Source organism: Apiospora aurea (genome assembly GCF_038362705.1).
Source record: "Apiospora aurea strain CBS 24483 chromosome Unknown utg000001l_segment0_segment0, whole genome shotgun sequence".
Taxonomy (NCBI): domain Eukaryota; kingdom Fungi; phylum Ascomycota; class Sordariomycetes; order Amphisphaeriales; family Apiosporaceae; genus Apiospora; species Apiospora aurea.
In genome coordinates, this window is record NW_027117388.1 from 2758955 (window position 1) to 2774699 (window position 15745).

Here is a 15745-nt window from a genome sequence, read left to right on the forward strand (position 1 = left end):
CCACCGACCGGTTTATTATTAGCGCATTTCACCGTAGCAGGCAGCGATTGTGGCAGGTCCCAGGCCAGTAGCGTTAGGCAGGGATTGGCACAAGAGACCCCAGTGCCGTTCTGGACCTCAAGCTGGGAGAGAGTGAGAGTTTCCGACGTCACTGCGCAAGGGATCGTTACCGACTCTCCCCCAATCCACACTTAGGTAGGTTAGGTACTTTATTTCTCAGCCTCTCCCCCCACATGCGTAGAAATCACACAACCACTCCGTAGCAATGACGGCCTAATCGTGGCATTGAAAGACCCGCCTGTCCTCGGCATTACTCGATATGGAATCAAAGGTGTCCAATTACATCCTTCTTTTGTCATGATCAGTCTTGCCAGCTGTTGCGCCTATTCAACTACTTAGTCAATCAACTGAGAGCGAAAGCGCGTCGTGACCCTCGCAATACCTGAACACCTCCAAACGCGCAGGCGCCCGAGCGAGGCCTGGCTGAACCCTCTCAAACACTGCTGAACTTTCAACACTCCCAGAGATAACTCGCCGTCGTGTAGATTGATCAAGTCGGATGGCAGGTATAGGCTACCATGAGGTAGCAGCGATGGAAGGATTAAAAGAAGGAGACTCTGGTGGAGCAAACATAACAGACGGCGGAAGAATGGAGAGATCGCCCTTGTCCAAGACCAGGAGTCTATCCGATGGAGGAGGCACGCAGCTGTCCCCCTCACCGCTCATCGTCGAAGCTGCGCGACGGACTTCGAAGGACGACAGCTCTTTGCGCGACCCGGGCTCCTTTGCTGCAGGAGCGACCAATGCCGCTCCGGTGACTCCCCGAAGGCCAGAGTTCCCCATGCGTGGTCTCTCAATACAGCTTCCTCCCCGCGACGCGTCTCCCATCCCGACCCCCTCCTCGATCAAGCCAAGCCCTTTGTCCCCGAAGCTCGACCATTCCCAGATCTATGCATCGCCCACAAACATCCTTCCCCGACGGTCGCGAGGCCTAGACTTTTCGAGGGCAGCTACGAGCCTGCACCACTCGACGCTTGCCGAGCAGTCCTCGCCCGACTCCTCTCCCACCATTGGCGGCGGCAACGGCCGGGCCATGAACATTCCCGGGCGCAGGATCGGCGACTACGGGTTCGAGCAGTCGAATTCTCTGTGGTCCATGATGGGCAACCAAGAGCGCATGAACATCTCCAGCTCGGTCGGCAGCGGCAATATGGTCGCTTCGGACAGCTCGTCCAGCTCGGACGACGACGATTTGATGGACGACGACATGGAAGACGCCTTCATGGGCACCCCTCAAGGTGCTAAAAGCGGACCTCCAATGGGCGAGCAGACCCCACAAGGGTATGGCATGAGTCCTGGCGTACCATGGCTTGCCAGCAATTCACCCGCCGCGAACAGTTTGGCCAGCTTCCGGACGCGCCCACGGAAACAGCCAAAGAAAAAGTCGAGAGGTTTGTTGGGGCTGGGGTTTAAGCCTACCAGCAACGCGAACCTGGGGAAATCGCCCCCCAATAACATGGTGAAGGATATGAAGGACATCCCCACCACTGCACATTCAAGGAGAGAGAGTATCAGCTGGGCTGCGAATCAGCTACACATATCAGGCGCTGATTCGGAGGATAGGGCCATGGACTCCGTGGAAGGTGGCCAGAGAGGCGTCATCCGACGCACAGTCACTCGGCGAGGCAATCTCTTTGTAAGACACCATCTGCCAAACTCGATCTTGCGTTATCTAGAAGAGGACACCCACTCACATTGAGCACAGCCGAAAACGAAAGGTTTCGCCCGTATCCGAGCGGCCCTTGCCGAGGAAAACCAGCCCGTCGACTGCGAGACCCGGCGCGAAGCTGAAGTCATTCGCCAAGTTCGCGAAAGCGACATGGACCTCGAACCGCGGATTCCTTCCGGCCCACCTCCGCCGCTAGACATCCCCGCAGCACAGGATTCGCCCAACCTGCAAGCCGAAAACCTGGACGATGTTGTCGAAGACGAGATGATTATGGGTGAGTCCGGCCTGTCGAGCAGCTTTAAACAACAGGCTATGAAGAATCTCAAGGGAAAGCGCTTCTGGGATACATTTTCTGAGACGGGCAGTGTCGCAGGCAACAGAGTTACCCCTCCCCCACCCGCCTTCCTTCCACGTGGCTCATCGTCTGGAATCAGCGAGGATATCAATATGGACTCGCCTTCCCTCTCGGCCGGATCTGGCGCAGCGAGCCTGTTCGGCCCCGGGCCTGCTCTGGCGATGATCGGCGCCAGCAGCGACAGTAACCGATCCGAAACCCCGCAGCCACCTCCTTCGGCGGGCGGCTCGCAAGGAGGCGCCCGAGTACCTCCCACGGCAGAAGAGATCACGCGGCGAATCAATAACAAGAGGCGGCGAGACGATGATCTGGATTCCGTAAGCTTCAAGCGACGAGCGGTAAGTCCTGGTATGAGTGTGCATAATTCGCCCGTCATGCAGAGCCCTTTGCAACGCGACAGCATGCCTTGGGGCTCCCGCCCGGGGAGCAATGGGGGAGAGAAAGCATCGGGTACACCCAGCGATAACGGAAGCTCCGGGGGTAACAACGGGAGCGCGGGGCCAGGCAGGCCTATCGCCGGCAGCAAAGGTCGCGTTGGTTTCCAGGGGATGACGGATACTCATGATGGCCTCATGCGGATGAGTATCGAGTAGGGGGGAGCCGGCCGAAAGGCGTCGTTTGTTTGCTTGCTAGCGTTTTCAGCGTTGATATTCGGTACTTTCGGTGGCGCCTAGGGAATCGTTTCGGGCGCCTTCTAACAAGTACATACATACTACCGGACATGTCTAAAGTCTGGACAGCCGTTCCTCGGTCTCTCCATAAAAGACTGCGATCACATAGGTTACCGTCGTATGTACCTATTCACGGAATGAACCGTTCCAATCCGAAGCTCTCGGATTTTTAATCAAAACCATACACATACGTACACATAAGGCGTGATCAATAGATCGAGTTTTAATACATCTGATGGCTTGCAAGTTGGTGAATCCGGGACCGGTTTTCGGGGCCGATATTAGGTCGGACAAAGTTTGGCACTTGACGAGGCGACAATAAAGCGCGGGCTGGGAACTAGCTCCTGCGAGGTCCATCGCGGCAAGGCGATCTCCGACCTACCTTCACAACACCATTGAACCGACACCATCGCTTCGGAACTCATACACCGCCAACGACGACAACCATGCCTCTCCGCGGACCCGTCCCCGTCAACCACTGCACCCGCGCCAACTCGGAGCGCGTGGTCGTGGGCCCGACCACCATCTACATCTACGAAGACGGCTCGCGCACCGACTCGCGCATCGGCTGCATGGTGCTCGAGCTGCCCGCGGGGGCCTCGGGCCCGCCCATGCACTGGCACCGCTTCCACGACGAGTGCTTCTTTGTCACCAAGGGGTCCGTCACGTTCGTCACCCCCGACGGCGACCTCGTCTGCGGGACGGGGGAGATGGTCACGGTGCCGCCGCGCGCGGTAAGTGTGGGCTCTGCTCTCGCTGGACTGGATGGGGCTAATCACGAGTGTTTGCTAGGTGCATACATTCAAGAACGCCAGTCAGACTGAGGACGCTGAGTTCTTCATGACGGCTACCCCTGGTACGTCGAGACCCAAAAACGATATGTTCAATCCCAGTTCTATACGACTGGGGTTTGCTTTACTAACCCCTCTCCTCTTACTGGTAAACAGGCTATTACATGGACTGTAAGCCCCCGTCCCAACTGGCTACCACGAGCGCTCCTTCTGCCTTGAATTTTGGCTACTGAATAACAAAACAGATTTCCGCACGATGAGCAAGGTGACGACCGAAGGAAAGAAACTGACCCCGGAGCAAACCCAACACATCATGGAGCTCTTTGGCACGTTCCCGCCCGATGTGGAGTCGGAGCCGTAAGATGGGGTGGGGATCCCGCACTCTTGGGAGTAAGCATGCCCCAGACTCCAGACTGGCTGGGGCTGACGTTAGGTCGGAATGTGGAGTTGTTTAGCAGCAGCGAGTCTGGGGATAATCCACAATGCCAAGGGACCGACTCTCATGTTGTTGAGAAAAATCCGGGGACACGTTTGTTCGTATTGTTCCACCCATTCGGAAGACGAATGTTTATACGAGTGCATGGCAATTGGATCCCTTAAACTAGTTGAGAGTCTATATGCCTTTGAATCTCTATTATACACACGGAAGAAGGTATCACGCAGTTGATGAATGCCGTATCCTCGTCCTCGAACGTTTCATAGCTTGGCCCTGGAAGAGAGGCTGAGTTTAGACTTGAGAGTTTCCTCCGCCTCTTTCTCAATACGCTTGACCAGCACGTCGCAAGTCGGGATGTCGTGAATTAGCCCGATGACCTGGCCAGCTGTCCAGACCTGTGTTCGCTGTTGTATCAGCAACTGATCTTTCTCGAGGGGGGAAATAGAAGCGTGGGCTTCAAGCGGAACTTACACCGTAATCGGGATCACCGTTGACAAAGACCTCGCGGCCGCGCTTGCCGCTCATCAGCGGCGCCATGGGCTCGAACGTGGTGCCGTCGGCGGCGGCCTCGACCTTGATGGCCTCCTCGGTCACCTTGTTACGGTACAGGCGCGTCGTGTTGGTCCACTTGCGCATGACTAGCGACGTGTCCGTCTCCTGGGCCTTACAGATGGTCTCCTTGATGTTCTGGTGGATGGGCGACTCGGCGGTGCACATGAAGCGCGTGCCCATGTTGATGCCCTCGGCGCCCAGGCACAGCGCCGCGGCCAGGCCCTGGCCGTCGGCAAACCCGCCCGACGCGATGAATGGCACCTTGAGCGACTGCCGGGCACGACTCAGCAGGATGAAGTTTGTGATGTCGGACTCGCCCACGTGACTAGTAGTACTTGTTAGCATGCATACACAGTCGGAATAGTTACGATAAAAGAGCAACCCACCCAGCGCACTCGAAACCGTCTATCGACAGGAAGTCGACGCCAAGCTTAATGGCGCTCTGCGCGTGACGGATGGTGGTGCACTTGTGCAGGATGATGACGCCAGCGGCCTTGAGCTTCTTGATCACGGGACCAGGGCTGTTGCCCGCGGTCTCGACGATGTTGATGCCCTCGTCGATGACGACCTGGGCGTAGGCGCCGTAGTCGGGCGGGTTGAGAGCGGGCAGCAGGGTGATGTTGACGCCAAAGGGGTGGTCCTTCTTGGTCATGGCCCGGCACCGCCGGATCTCCTTGCGCAGGTCCTCGGGCGTCGGCTGCGTAAGCGCCGTCAGGATCCCCAGACCGCCGGCGTTGGACACGGCCGACGCCAGCTCCGCGATGCCCACGTGCTGCATGCCGCCCTGCACGACGGGGATCTTGATGCCCAGGCGGCGCGTCAGCTCCGTGTCGAAAGGCATGGTGTGTTGGAGGATAAAGGTCTTGGTGGTGGTGGTAAGCCTGTTGCTGGGTTGGCTGTCAGATGCTAAACTAAAGCCGGCGGTGGCAGTGAGATCCCGAGCGTTCACGGGCGGCGAGCGACTTGAAAATTTAATCAAATGGAACGAACAAACGCTGAAGAGGAGTTGTCTAGTGGAGAGTGGTATTTCCAAAATCTATTGATCCAAGATGCGGTTCTATGCGTTGTTATGAGAAGCGGTCGCATCGCATTCTTTCAACGGAACGCATTCACCTGACCTCATGAGATGCCGAGGTACCCCACAATTCGGCTGCTCCCCAAACCCCTGAAACTCGGAGTCGGTGGAAGTGGCTAAGGCTGTGCAAGCCACACACACACACACACACACACCTGCATACCCTCCATGACCTCGACATACTCTTTTTCGCTTGGAGGGGAATGGCTCTCCGCTTGAAGGAGACAATATGCCGACGTTGAATCTTTCCATGGTGGTTTTGTTCTTTCTTATTCTCCCCGATTTATTGAACCCAAACCGATCCGCTTAGCAGGCGCACCCCCGTCGTTCTCAGATGCCAAAAGCACTGCACGAAAGAAACGAAGGCGGGTATCACCAACAGCCAAAAACTGGCTGACTCGTACGGGAGGAGAGTTCCTCGTTTTTTTTTTTTTTTGTTCCTGTTGTCATGCCTACCCGTGCCACCAGCTGCCGTGCGACGCCTCGTCGGAGGTCCAACAGATAACATGTAAACCACCTGCTGGTTCTACATGACACCACTTTCTGCTCCATACCCCTTGCACTACGCGTCAGCCTCTTCTGTTGTGTCTTGTTGTGCCGGGTCAGCTTCGCCTAATAGTAAAGTTCGACTCGACGGACCGGGAGGACTTCGCGGCGAGGCCCTCTGTTCAAAATCCCTTCCGAGCTTGCGACACTATCCATGGAGTACGGGAGGCCGATTGGCCCGAAGTGCCCCCATTGGATGGACGGACGGGAGGGATCCTTTTCTCTCTCTCTTTGCTTGTGAAGCTCGGCCCTTTGGAAAAGCAAAACAAATCGATGGCGTCTGAGGATCCCTTCCGTCTTCCGTGGGCAGATTTCCCGTCCAACATGACACCAAACGCAAAAGCTTTGCTACAGATCGCATATGGCAACAAGATTTGCTGTCTTGAGAAAACGAACCTGAGTGGCTGGTTGACAAACGTCCCAGCTGCTGCCTGCCTAACCATCCACCTCCCAGCAGGACTCTGCGGTCAACGCTGGCAACTCACTGGATGGAGGAGCCTGCTGATGGCAGCAGTACCGACACGTAAGCATGTTATGCTGGCAGTTCGAGCCCGACTACCCCGTTCCTGCTCTACTACCTATAGGTATTGCGATGGTTCAGGTCATCTGGGCAGAGCGGAATTGCATCGAACTCCGACTCCGCTCGGCAAGCCACAGGCGGCTTGTCCGACTGAGTAGGTAGCTGTAAACTCCTGTCACATTTCTAGTTTACTTTTCAAATGTGGGAGCGGCATCCTCTTCCGCGCCCCTCAAGGCATCAATCAACCCTATGCATTCTGCGGTTCGGAGAGTCTTGAGCTTATGAATCGTGCCTCAAGTCAGTTTCACCTGCTGTGCATACACGCGAGCTTATTCATCGGCTTCCACTGGTATGACACCGTGGCGAGGTAACACCGGTCTAGGAGGTTTTTCTGGCTCTTTGCCTTTGCTGCATCATGTTCTATCACGATGCAGAGTCCCAGCCGTAAAGTCGCACTGACATGGCCGAGGACCCGTGCTGTCGGATCCGCGCGCGTTGCAGAGGCGCAGGCTGGCAGCTGGCATGCCTTTTCCCTGTAGGGTATTTCTTCTGATTGCGACGCGTCCAACTGCACGCCATGGCCCGTGTTCTAGTTACATATGTCAAAAGGAGTTGGCCCTGTTGATCTACATACCTACAGAGTTGAGGTACATGTAATGTACTGGGGGGTTTTATTCCGACTGGACCAGGTCACGACCGACAGCCAGTGGGGGGGGACAACAGGGACGAGAGGGACCGCCAGCCAAAGTCGCGCGAGTATGCGGGGTCGCAAGGGACAAGCTGGATGCCCCGCAATTGGATTGATAGTGAAATGGTGCCTTCCAGTGGGGACCTCGCCTGGCAAAAGGTGCAGGTGCCTATCAAACAACACCAGCGCCACCACTGACACCTTCTGGATGTAATCTATCGCCTCCACGTCAAACTTGTTCCCTTATCAACTTGACATATGCCGGGATTCTGAGGAGGCCCAGACCGTTTCGCATATAGTGATGCACGCCGACCCAGACCCTATCTGCGAAGGTCATATCATCAATTGATGACGACACTAGGAAAGCGCATCGGCTGCTTGCCATGCTACGTGGATCAATCCATGCATTAACCAGGCAGACCGGTAGTTTCTTAGGTTAAGTAGATTGGCAGTAGAAGGGCTACATAGCTAACCACATAGCTCGCTGTGCGGCACGGCTCAGCTCCCAGAGCAGAAGTGACGACAACAACGTAGACGAGGCGAGCGCTGACCATGTCTCTGACTCAAAGGACAACACAGCTGCTGCCCAATCTATATCTTCCAGCTACGCCTACTTCTTCCAAAGCGACATCAACCAACCGAGCAGCGACAGCCACTGCCGTCCGTCAGTCAGACGCATGAGTGGCCCTTGCCAGCTAGACTGCTGAGCGAGGACGCTTGGGCACGAGCACAAGCACGAGGCATCTATCTCAATCTCACTCACCCTTCGACTTGAGGTCTCTCCTCCTTGATGCAGACACCCTAGTCGCGGCAACACGCTGTGCCTTCGATGGGTACTTGACTGCTTGCTTGCTTGCTTGTTAGGTAGGGGCTTGCAACGCCTACCCTACCGTAAAGTCCCATCAGATGTGATGTACTTTATTTGGTTTTCACCCATGGCTAGCAGCTTGACTTTTGATTCTGATCCGTTCGTTTGCGAAAAGCAAACATGCTGGAGGAATGACCGCCCAGCAGCAGACGCGATCGCTCTCCTTGCAGGCAGGTACACCACGCCGGGGTATTCACCTGGGAGGTGCAAGTTTCGGCATCTTGCTGCCTTGCTTAGATGCCCACGTGCTACTTTACCAGCCGAAGCTGCTATAAGGTATGGTAGGGACCGTTCGGCGTTGGGTCTGATCGATAAACGACAATCACTTTCCGCGACGCAACGCAGCGGCACGACGCCAATGAGCGACCACAAGAAACAAATCCATTGGGCAGCAAGAGCCTCCTCTCCGATGCGCTTGTTCGTCCGTCGGTAGCGACAGCCGCAGAGGATGTGCAGTGCTACCCTAGGAAAAATTGTCCGGTCTGTGCTTGGGTGACGACGGTTGGGGACATCTTGACGGCTGCTGCTGTGCGCCTCTTGGTCGCTATCTGCTTCCTCCCGTCAAGCTCCCAGCAACACGCAGCACAGCAAAGTGACAGACAGACCGACTGGCGAGTCTCGATGTCTCTTTATGCGTTCTTTTCTCTTGGTGGATTCCCTGTTTCCCTCTCATGATGCCAAGTGGCTGGCTCCTCGGTACAAGGGGGACGAGAGCTCGACGACTCGATGTCTGTCCGCCTGTCCGCCTGTCCGTCTTGCAAACAAGCTACCCAAAGTACCGAGACGCGATGACTTAGCATGCCGAGGTACCTGTCAATCTTGATCCCTTCCCTTCCTGTGTGCTCAAACACGCCCCCTTGAATTTCATAAGAAAAAGAAAGCAAATTATCTAGCAAGTAGCTACATGAGTGCTTTCCCAAAAAGGAATTGCCAGTCTTGTTCTCGACAGAAGGCTAGAAATAGAGCCCTCTTCCCTCATAGAACGATGCACTCTACCGTCATTTGTAGAACACGGTCTACTTCCCTGTCACTGCCGCTTGCAACATCGCGCAAACACCAGCCGTGGACCAGCTATACCCGACCCGTCGCTTCAAACCATTACGACTGTCGTTGATTGATACTGTGCTCCTGGGCCGGCCAGTTCGACTCGAGCGTCCTGAAGATATAAATGCTCCCCGTCTTCAGCGCTTGCCTACACTTGTCTTCATTGTTACCATCGCCTCCGCTATCCTCTTCATACTGAAACTACACATTCACCTTTGCAGGCCAAACGAAACGCTTTCATACTACTCTGAATCTATACCCGTCAGCCCCCTAGCTAGACGCCATGCCATCTTCATCATCTTCATCTTCACACCACCACCATCACCACCACCACAGCCACCAAACCACTTCTTCGCCGTGGCAACAGAAACTTGAGGGTCAGTACTTGTGGAGGTGCCTGAGAAATCCCTGCGGACATTGCTAATACGTCTTAGAGGTCTGTCGTGAATGTGACTCCCCAGCACCGGATTATCAGCTCGTGTCGGATAGGAGAGGTTAGTCGAGGAAACCCGCCATACTCCATCCCTTCAGTGTTACTATCAGGTCTCGTTGCAACATGATCTCATACTGTTGGATGGGTGAACAGGTGGTCGCACAGCTTGGTCAAGCATCGTTGTCGTCTTCAATACGACGATCCAAGCTCGCTACTGGTACGACGGCAAGAACCTCAACAATGCCCGTGAAGACGCAGCCGAGGCAGCCCTGAACTGGCTGCACCAGAACTGCGGCCATACCCAAGCATACTAGCACGGTGCCCGCCTCTCCCCTTTCCGTACTTCAGTGCTATGCACAGGTCGACGGACTCCCAACTTCGGCTAGCCCCTTTTCTTCTCCATTTCATATTCGTTGGTTCTGTTCTTTCTTAAATCCGATATGTTGTTTCCTTCCATTCCGTTTGTATACAATAGAACGGGCTTCGGGCGGGCGTACTTGGAATGGCCTCACGGCATCAGGGCAAACAGTTACTTGGGAATGGTAAGCGCGGGGTTGCACTGCATACGAGTTTCCTGGCTGATCACAGTCGTGGCGTTCCATCACGGTTCACAGTGGTCCGCGTTTCTTCTGGTCTCAGCCCTCGACAGCCTCCCTTCCCCCCAGCTTGGCTTAGTTGGCCGGTACCGAGAATCTACGGTGCGGTGGAAAACAAGGATACTCGACCAGGGCATGGACCTCAGGGTTACTGAAGTAGCGACCAGGAGGGACAATCTCTCTTCGCCCTCGATGTGGCGGATCGATGTCCGGATCTCTTCTCGTGCGCTTTGATTGGGCCCCTGACACCTGCAGTGTAACAGGAGCTCGGATTCCAGAATATTTCTGGAATTCTTCTCCTGTTTCGGTACGTCGGGCCCTTTGTTAGGCACCTTCCAATCTTTTTCATTCTGCAGGATGTCCACCTTGAAACAACGACAAGGAACATCGCCAGCAGGAGTCAACAACGGCCCAGCAAACTCCGACATACTCTCAGCTCTTGTGGAGCTGTGTAACAGAAACGGGCATCAACAGGACCCAGGCACAGATACAGACAACAAGCATGCCAATGCGTGCTGACGTGTGGAAAGGGCCACTACTCGTGGGGTTTAGGGGCGTTTGGGCATTGTCACTTTTGGATTTGGGATGGTGCAGGAGGGAAAAGCACATTTTTGAGACTGGGCGAATTTGGGAAAAAGGATGCAGTTTTTGTTGTGTCGGAAAAGGAATCGGTGAGACGAGACTGTTGATGGAGGGCGCATGCTCCGGACTCGTGGTGTTGGCTTCTTCTTCTTCTTCTTGCTTTTGATTGTTCCTCCGTGGACCCCCCACGCAAACGCTCCGATATACCCTGGTATCACTTCCATGCCACTGCTGATGAATGGAATCTCGATGGCCACGTTCAATGTTTATGCCGTTCCGAGCACATACCTGATGACTTTTGAACCTATGTCTTGTGTCTCCGGCAGGGTGTAATCTTGGTTGTTCCTGCCGGATACGGGGATGAAACCCACGGAGCGTGTTTCTGTGACTGGGCACCCCCCTTGTCTTACTAATTCCCAGTTTTACAGGGTTCCCGGGCTAGGGAAAAGAAGGAAACCCAGTCACCGGTGACGTCAAACGAAGCCCTTTTACTTGACACAGGCCGCGCTTGTCTGATTCTGGAACAAGGTGAGCGAGACATACAATCCCATTTCATTCCGACTCATCACATGAAAGTAAACGGCCACGACCCCACGACCGGGCCCCTCCCTGGAGCGAGACCGTTCGTTTTGATTACCTATACATGTCGTTTGTCATCGGGACGCGACTGGTACAATAACGAGAATGTGACCTCTCATCGTTTCTATTTTGTTTCCCCCAAGGTAAGTACTCTACGTCCCCATGGTCATGAGGTTAATGCCAGATAACCAATCTACCTTCTCATGCCACCCATCGAATTACGTAACGTAGTACATGCAATATGTGTGTGGGAGGGCATATCCAGACGGGAACGAGGGGGTCGCGGGGCAGAAAAGAGAAGGGTATAACGGTAGATAAAAGTCTGATATGATCTAAAGCAAGCACCCAACCCCATGTCGCCATCGGGGAAAAAGGAAGCAGTCTGCTGCTATTCTGGAAGCCGGTGTAAGTGAGCCTCATCCAAGTAGCGTCTTGCCCTTTTTCTTTTCGATTCATCTTGCGAGTTTGAAATCCATTAGCGATATATTGCTCTCTTTCTATTTTTATGTTACGGAAAACAAATATGTTTGAGTCAAGTTGGATGCTGTTCATAAGAGATGGACTGCCTACTAGACGTCTCATTCTCGTCCATCCGTGTCGCCTCGTTGCCAATCCCCCCCACCACCTGCCACCCTCTTCCTGCCTGGCGACGACAGCAACGCACAGGATTGCCGTTGAGCTTTCAGCTACCTCGACCGGTGATCTCTTATTCCATTGGTAACAATATCTGACCAAGATGGGTGTATCGAGCGTGGGATAATGCATCAACATTACAATTTAGCTGATGTCAATCCTCCATACCCCCGTACCCCCACGACATCTGCTCCGGCCAGCCCGAACCTTATATATTGCAAGGATATTGCTTGTATGGTCGACAAGACGGTCCTTGCGCCGGAGTGTGGCTCATTCCTAATTCTGAATACTGGCCCGGCTTGGAGACAGACCCCAAACGCCTCGTGCGAGGTCATTCGGACGCCATAACGTCCAAGCACGTTCCATCGTTTCTCGCCCGGTGGCTTGCCCGGTGGCTTCACCGGTACCAGAGCCGGCGTACCAGCCCCCAGCCCGCATCGCGAAAGTACATCACATGAGTGCTGTCAAACGCGCCATGGGACAGAGTGTAAGTTAGGGAGTGCATGCATTAAAGCTTAGAGACTTTCCTGTACATCAATCTGTACCTAGGTAGGTATGCTTTCCACATCGGCACTCCTTCCCCACCCGTTATGTGTTAAGATTATGACATGAGAAAAGCAAAACTACGGCAGACGTCGGCCAGTAGATTTTCCCATCTCACCCCGAGAAGGAACTTTTATCAGAAAAGAACGTCTTGGGTAAAGCACGTACGTACATACATACAAGACAGAAGTCGGTGTATCGGCCTTGGGAGGAAATCCCCAAAGAAGAAGCAAACTGAACTGCGACAGAATTGCTTGGCTTGGTTAGCGAATGTCCTCCTTTCAGCCGCCATTCCATATCTGATTGGGCCCAGCGATCCTGGCCGCCCGTCATGGCTGGGGGATGTCTAGCATATATCTGCGACAATCAGACAGATTGCCCTATGAGAGAACTGCCGACACGGGACGGACGTGGGTAAGGCGACGCAAGGCAACGCGAGGCAACGCGAGGCAACGCGAGGCAACGCGAGGCAACGCGAGGCAGTGCAAGGCAGCGCAAGGCATGACAGGGAACCATTGCAGAAAGGGTACATCTGTGCATTGGAAAGCTGACTTGCCGACTGGCAGCCGCTCAATCGACAATGCAAGCCGTGAGTAGCGTAGAGATGCCTGTTCAGGAAATCCGGCTACACTACATCTAGACAGCCGTCCGCTGTCAGAATTGAGCGAAAGGGGAAAAAGCAATGAGAGAGCCGGCCTTGCTGGCCCATGTGGTCTTGAAGCCTGTCCAGGGGCAATTTGGCCAGCATCATGCGCCATGCGCCACGACGAGTTGATGCCCTGCTAATACAACCCCCTCAACGTATGACGGCGCAGTGCCGACGATTTTTGGTAATGGGATGCTATTATTGAATAGTATGAACCGTAGCCTTGGTAGAAATACATGCTGGGATCTGCAGAGATGTCCATGTGGGACTCCTGATGGACCGACTACACTTGACGCTAGACCAGTATGTGGCTTTCCTTCCTTCTTTTCCTTGTTAGGATTTCTTTGGTTACGGGTTGAATCACAGAAGACCCCCGCGACGATCTGTACCAGAGACCCGGCCGCAGCCGAATGCCGAAGAGACTCTTTGTCACAGACCGAAACCAAAATGACATGTCAGTTAACGTGGCTGTCTCATAAAGGCGGTAAGGCCTTGCTCGTGTCCTTTCCGAGATGGACTTGGACAGCGGCGGGAGGATGTGCCGGTTTCAAGTTAAGAAACACCCAGCAGCTGTAAAGGGGTATTGTTTGGTATAAGCCTGTCGTGAAATGGCATGTTCGTCAAAAAAGTGTATCGCGTTGTAAGGGCATCATGAAGCAACATCTGGTCTGCAGAAGAATATAGCAGCAGATCGTCAGGAGGGGACTTGAGAAGAAGCCCCCCCTCGTCATCCGTCGTCCCATGGCGTGCCGTATCATCATGGAGTCGGTTGACTGGCTCAATCGTGTTGGAATAATCTAGATAGTGACTCGCCGTAGTGAATTCTTCGTATAGCCTCCGCGAAAATGGGCGCGATGTCCAGAATTTCGAGCTTCGGGCACATCGCACTGTGCTGTTCCTGCGGCACTGAGTTGGTCACAACGATCTTGTCGATCGCCGAAGCATTGATGCGCGCTAGGGCATCGCCGCTGAATATACCGTGCGTCAAGAGGGCATAGATGGCGGTCGCGCCTTCGCGATGCAGCAGTTTCGCGGCGCGTGTGATCGTGTTGGCGGTATCCGCCAGGTCATCGACGAGAATACAGACTCGATTCTGGACTGATCCTACAAGCATCATGGTGGCGTTTTGGCGGTCTGTTATGTTAATCGGCCGCCGTTCCTAACGAAACATTAGTCTCAATTCGGGCCCTGACCGTATCGTATCTCAGCTCACTTTGTGGATAAGAGCAAAGTCCATTCCGAGAGAATCGGCGATGGCTGTCGCCCGCTTCGCACCTCCTGCGTCGGGAGAGACGATCACAGCCTCCTTGAAGTCGGGAATCTGCTGTTTGATGTAGCTCTTCAATAGCGGGCGGCCGTACAGGTTGTCCATGGGTATGTCGAAGAAACCTTGGTACTGCGCATCGTGCAAATCAAGCGCAACCACACTGATGGGGTATTAGCACGCCTGCGTGACATGTGGCCAGTTCATGGAGTTGGTATACATACTGGTCAGCCCCGGCGCATGTCAACAGATCCGCGATCAAAGTGCCAGCCTGTGCCACCCATCTCTTATATCCGGGCTTTGCCTCGACGGCCTCGACAGCTTTCGGGTCCAAGTTCACGTCGTAGTCGTGAGTGGTGAAATTGCCAGTCTGGGACGTGACGGAGCCGGAGTGGCTTCGACCGGTGTTTCCGTTATGCTCGTGGTGCGAAAGGCGGACCTTGTTGAGGGCCTTACTCAAGTCACCGTTGCTCATGGCGGCACTTTGGGCAACCCCATAACCAGGGGTGGGCGGCACACTTTCGAATGTGTACTTGCCGTCGGACGTTGGCTTACTGAGAGGAGCGCCTTGCTTGCGGTAGGCCAGGTCGGGCTGGCGCGAATAGGGGAAGAGGGGAGTCACGGCCGTCACTCGCTTGGCGGAGCCGGTCTTGCAAGCCGATATCACTGGTGATGCATACTGGTTAGCCAGGCAGATCGACATGGAAAGCAGGGCCACGGATGTAGGGCACGATTGGCAGTCACATTGTCACAGAGGCATGGGGCGACGGCAGTGGGAGAACGAAGGTGTACTCACTGATACATAGCTCCATCAGATTATCGTTGACTGCGCCGCCTCCGGTTTGGATGATGAAGACATCCTTGCCTCGCACGGAATCCTTGATTTCGCATCTACTCTCGCCGCCCGAGAACTTGCTCAAGACGCGATCGCCAGAAGCTATACCAAGAAGGTTGCACACATTCTCCGTCAGGTGCGGGTGCGAGTTGCCCGAAAGAATCACTATATTCCTAACCATCTTGACTCGACCCGGACGTTTGGGGAGGCTTCTACTCGGCAAGCTGCCTGGCTTGTCGCAAGAGGTGGGTGATGCGCCAGGGGGTCTGAGGTGGGTTGTCCGTCAAATGATTGCGTCTGGCAGTATTGGTATTTGCAAAGTTGATCATGCCTGGCTGTTAACGAAGGGGGAAAGCAGC

At 54.6% G+C, this 15745-nt stretch overlaps 5 protein-coding genes across 5 annotated transcripts; 3 read left to right on the forward strand and 2 right to left on the reverse strand.

Moving 5' to 3' along the window:
• Positions 1–592: 592 nt before the first annotated feature.
• PG986_000866 (uncharacterized protein) lies at positions 593–2677 on the forward strand (the record flags this gene model as incomplete). The annotated part of the gene is made up of 2 exons (XM_066837088.1): positions 593–1696; positions 1766–2677. 2 exons carry the CDS (start codon positions 593–595, stop codon positions 2675–2677), a joined length of 2016 nt encoding a protein of 671 aa, XP_066705981.1.
• Positions 2678–3201: 524 nt separating this feature from the next.
• PG986_000867 (uncharacterized protein) lies at positions 3202–3907 on the forward strand (the record flags this gene model as incomplete). Its single annotated transcript, XM_066837089.1, has 3 exons — positions 3202–3489; positions 3548–3611; positions 3792–3907. The coding sequence occupies 3 exons, from the start codon at positions 3202–3204 to the stop codon at positions 3905–3907; spliced, it is 468 nt and encodes a 155-aa protein (XP_066705982.1).
• Positions 3908–4242: 335 nt separating this feature from the next.
• PG986_000868 (Nitronate monooxygenase) lies at positions 4243–5375 on the reverse strand (the record flags this gene model as incomplete). The annotated part of the gene is made up of 3 exons (XM_066837090.1): positions 4243–4377; positions 4454–4859; positions 4921–5375. The coding sequence occupies 3 exons, from the start codon at positions 5373–5375 to the stop codon at positions 4243–4245; spliced, it is 996 nt and encodes a 331-aa protein (XP_066705983.1).
• Positions 5376–9558: 4183 nt separating this feature from the next.
• On the forward strand, positions 9559–10022 carry PG986_000869 (uncharacterized protein; the record flags this gene model as incomplete). The annotated part of the gene is made up of 3 exons (XM_066837091.1): positions 9559–9652; positions 9710–9769; positions 9862–10022. 3 exons carry the CDS (start codon positions 9559–9561, stop codon positions 10020–10022), a joined length of 315 nt encoding a protein of 104 aa, XP_066705984.1.
• Positions 10023–14065: 4043 nt separating this feature from the next.
• On the reverse strand, positions 14066–15567 carry PG986_000870 (ribose-phosphate pyrophosphokinase; the record flags this gene model as incomplete). Its single annotated transcript, XM_066837092.1, has 4 exons — positions 14066–14446; positions 14501–14714; positions 14776–15217; positions 15348–15567. The coding sequence occupies 4 exons, from the start codon at positions 15565–15567 to the stop codon at positions 14066–14068; spliced, it is 1257 nt and encodes a 418-aa protein (XP_066705985.1).
• Between the last annotated feature and the right edge of the window lie 178 nt (positions 15568–15745).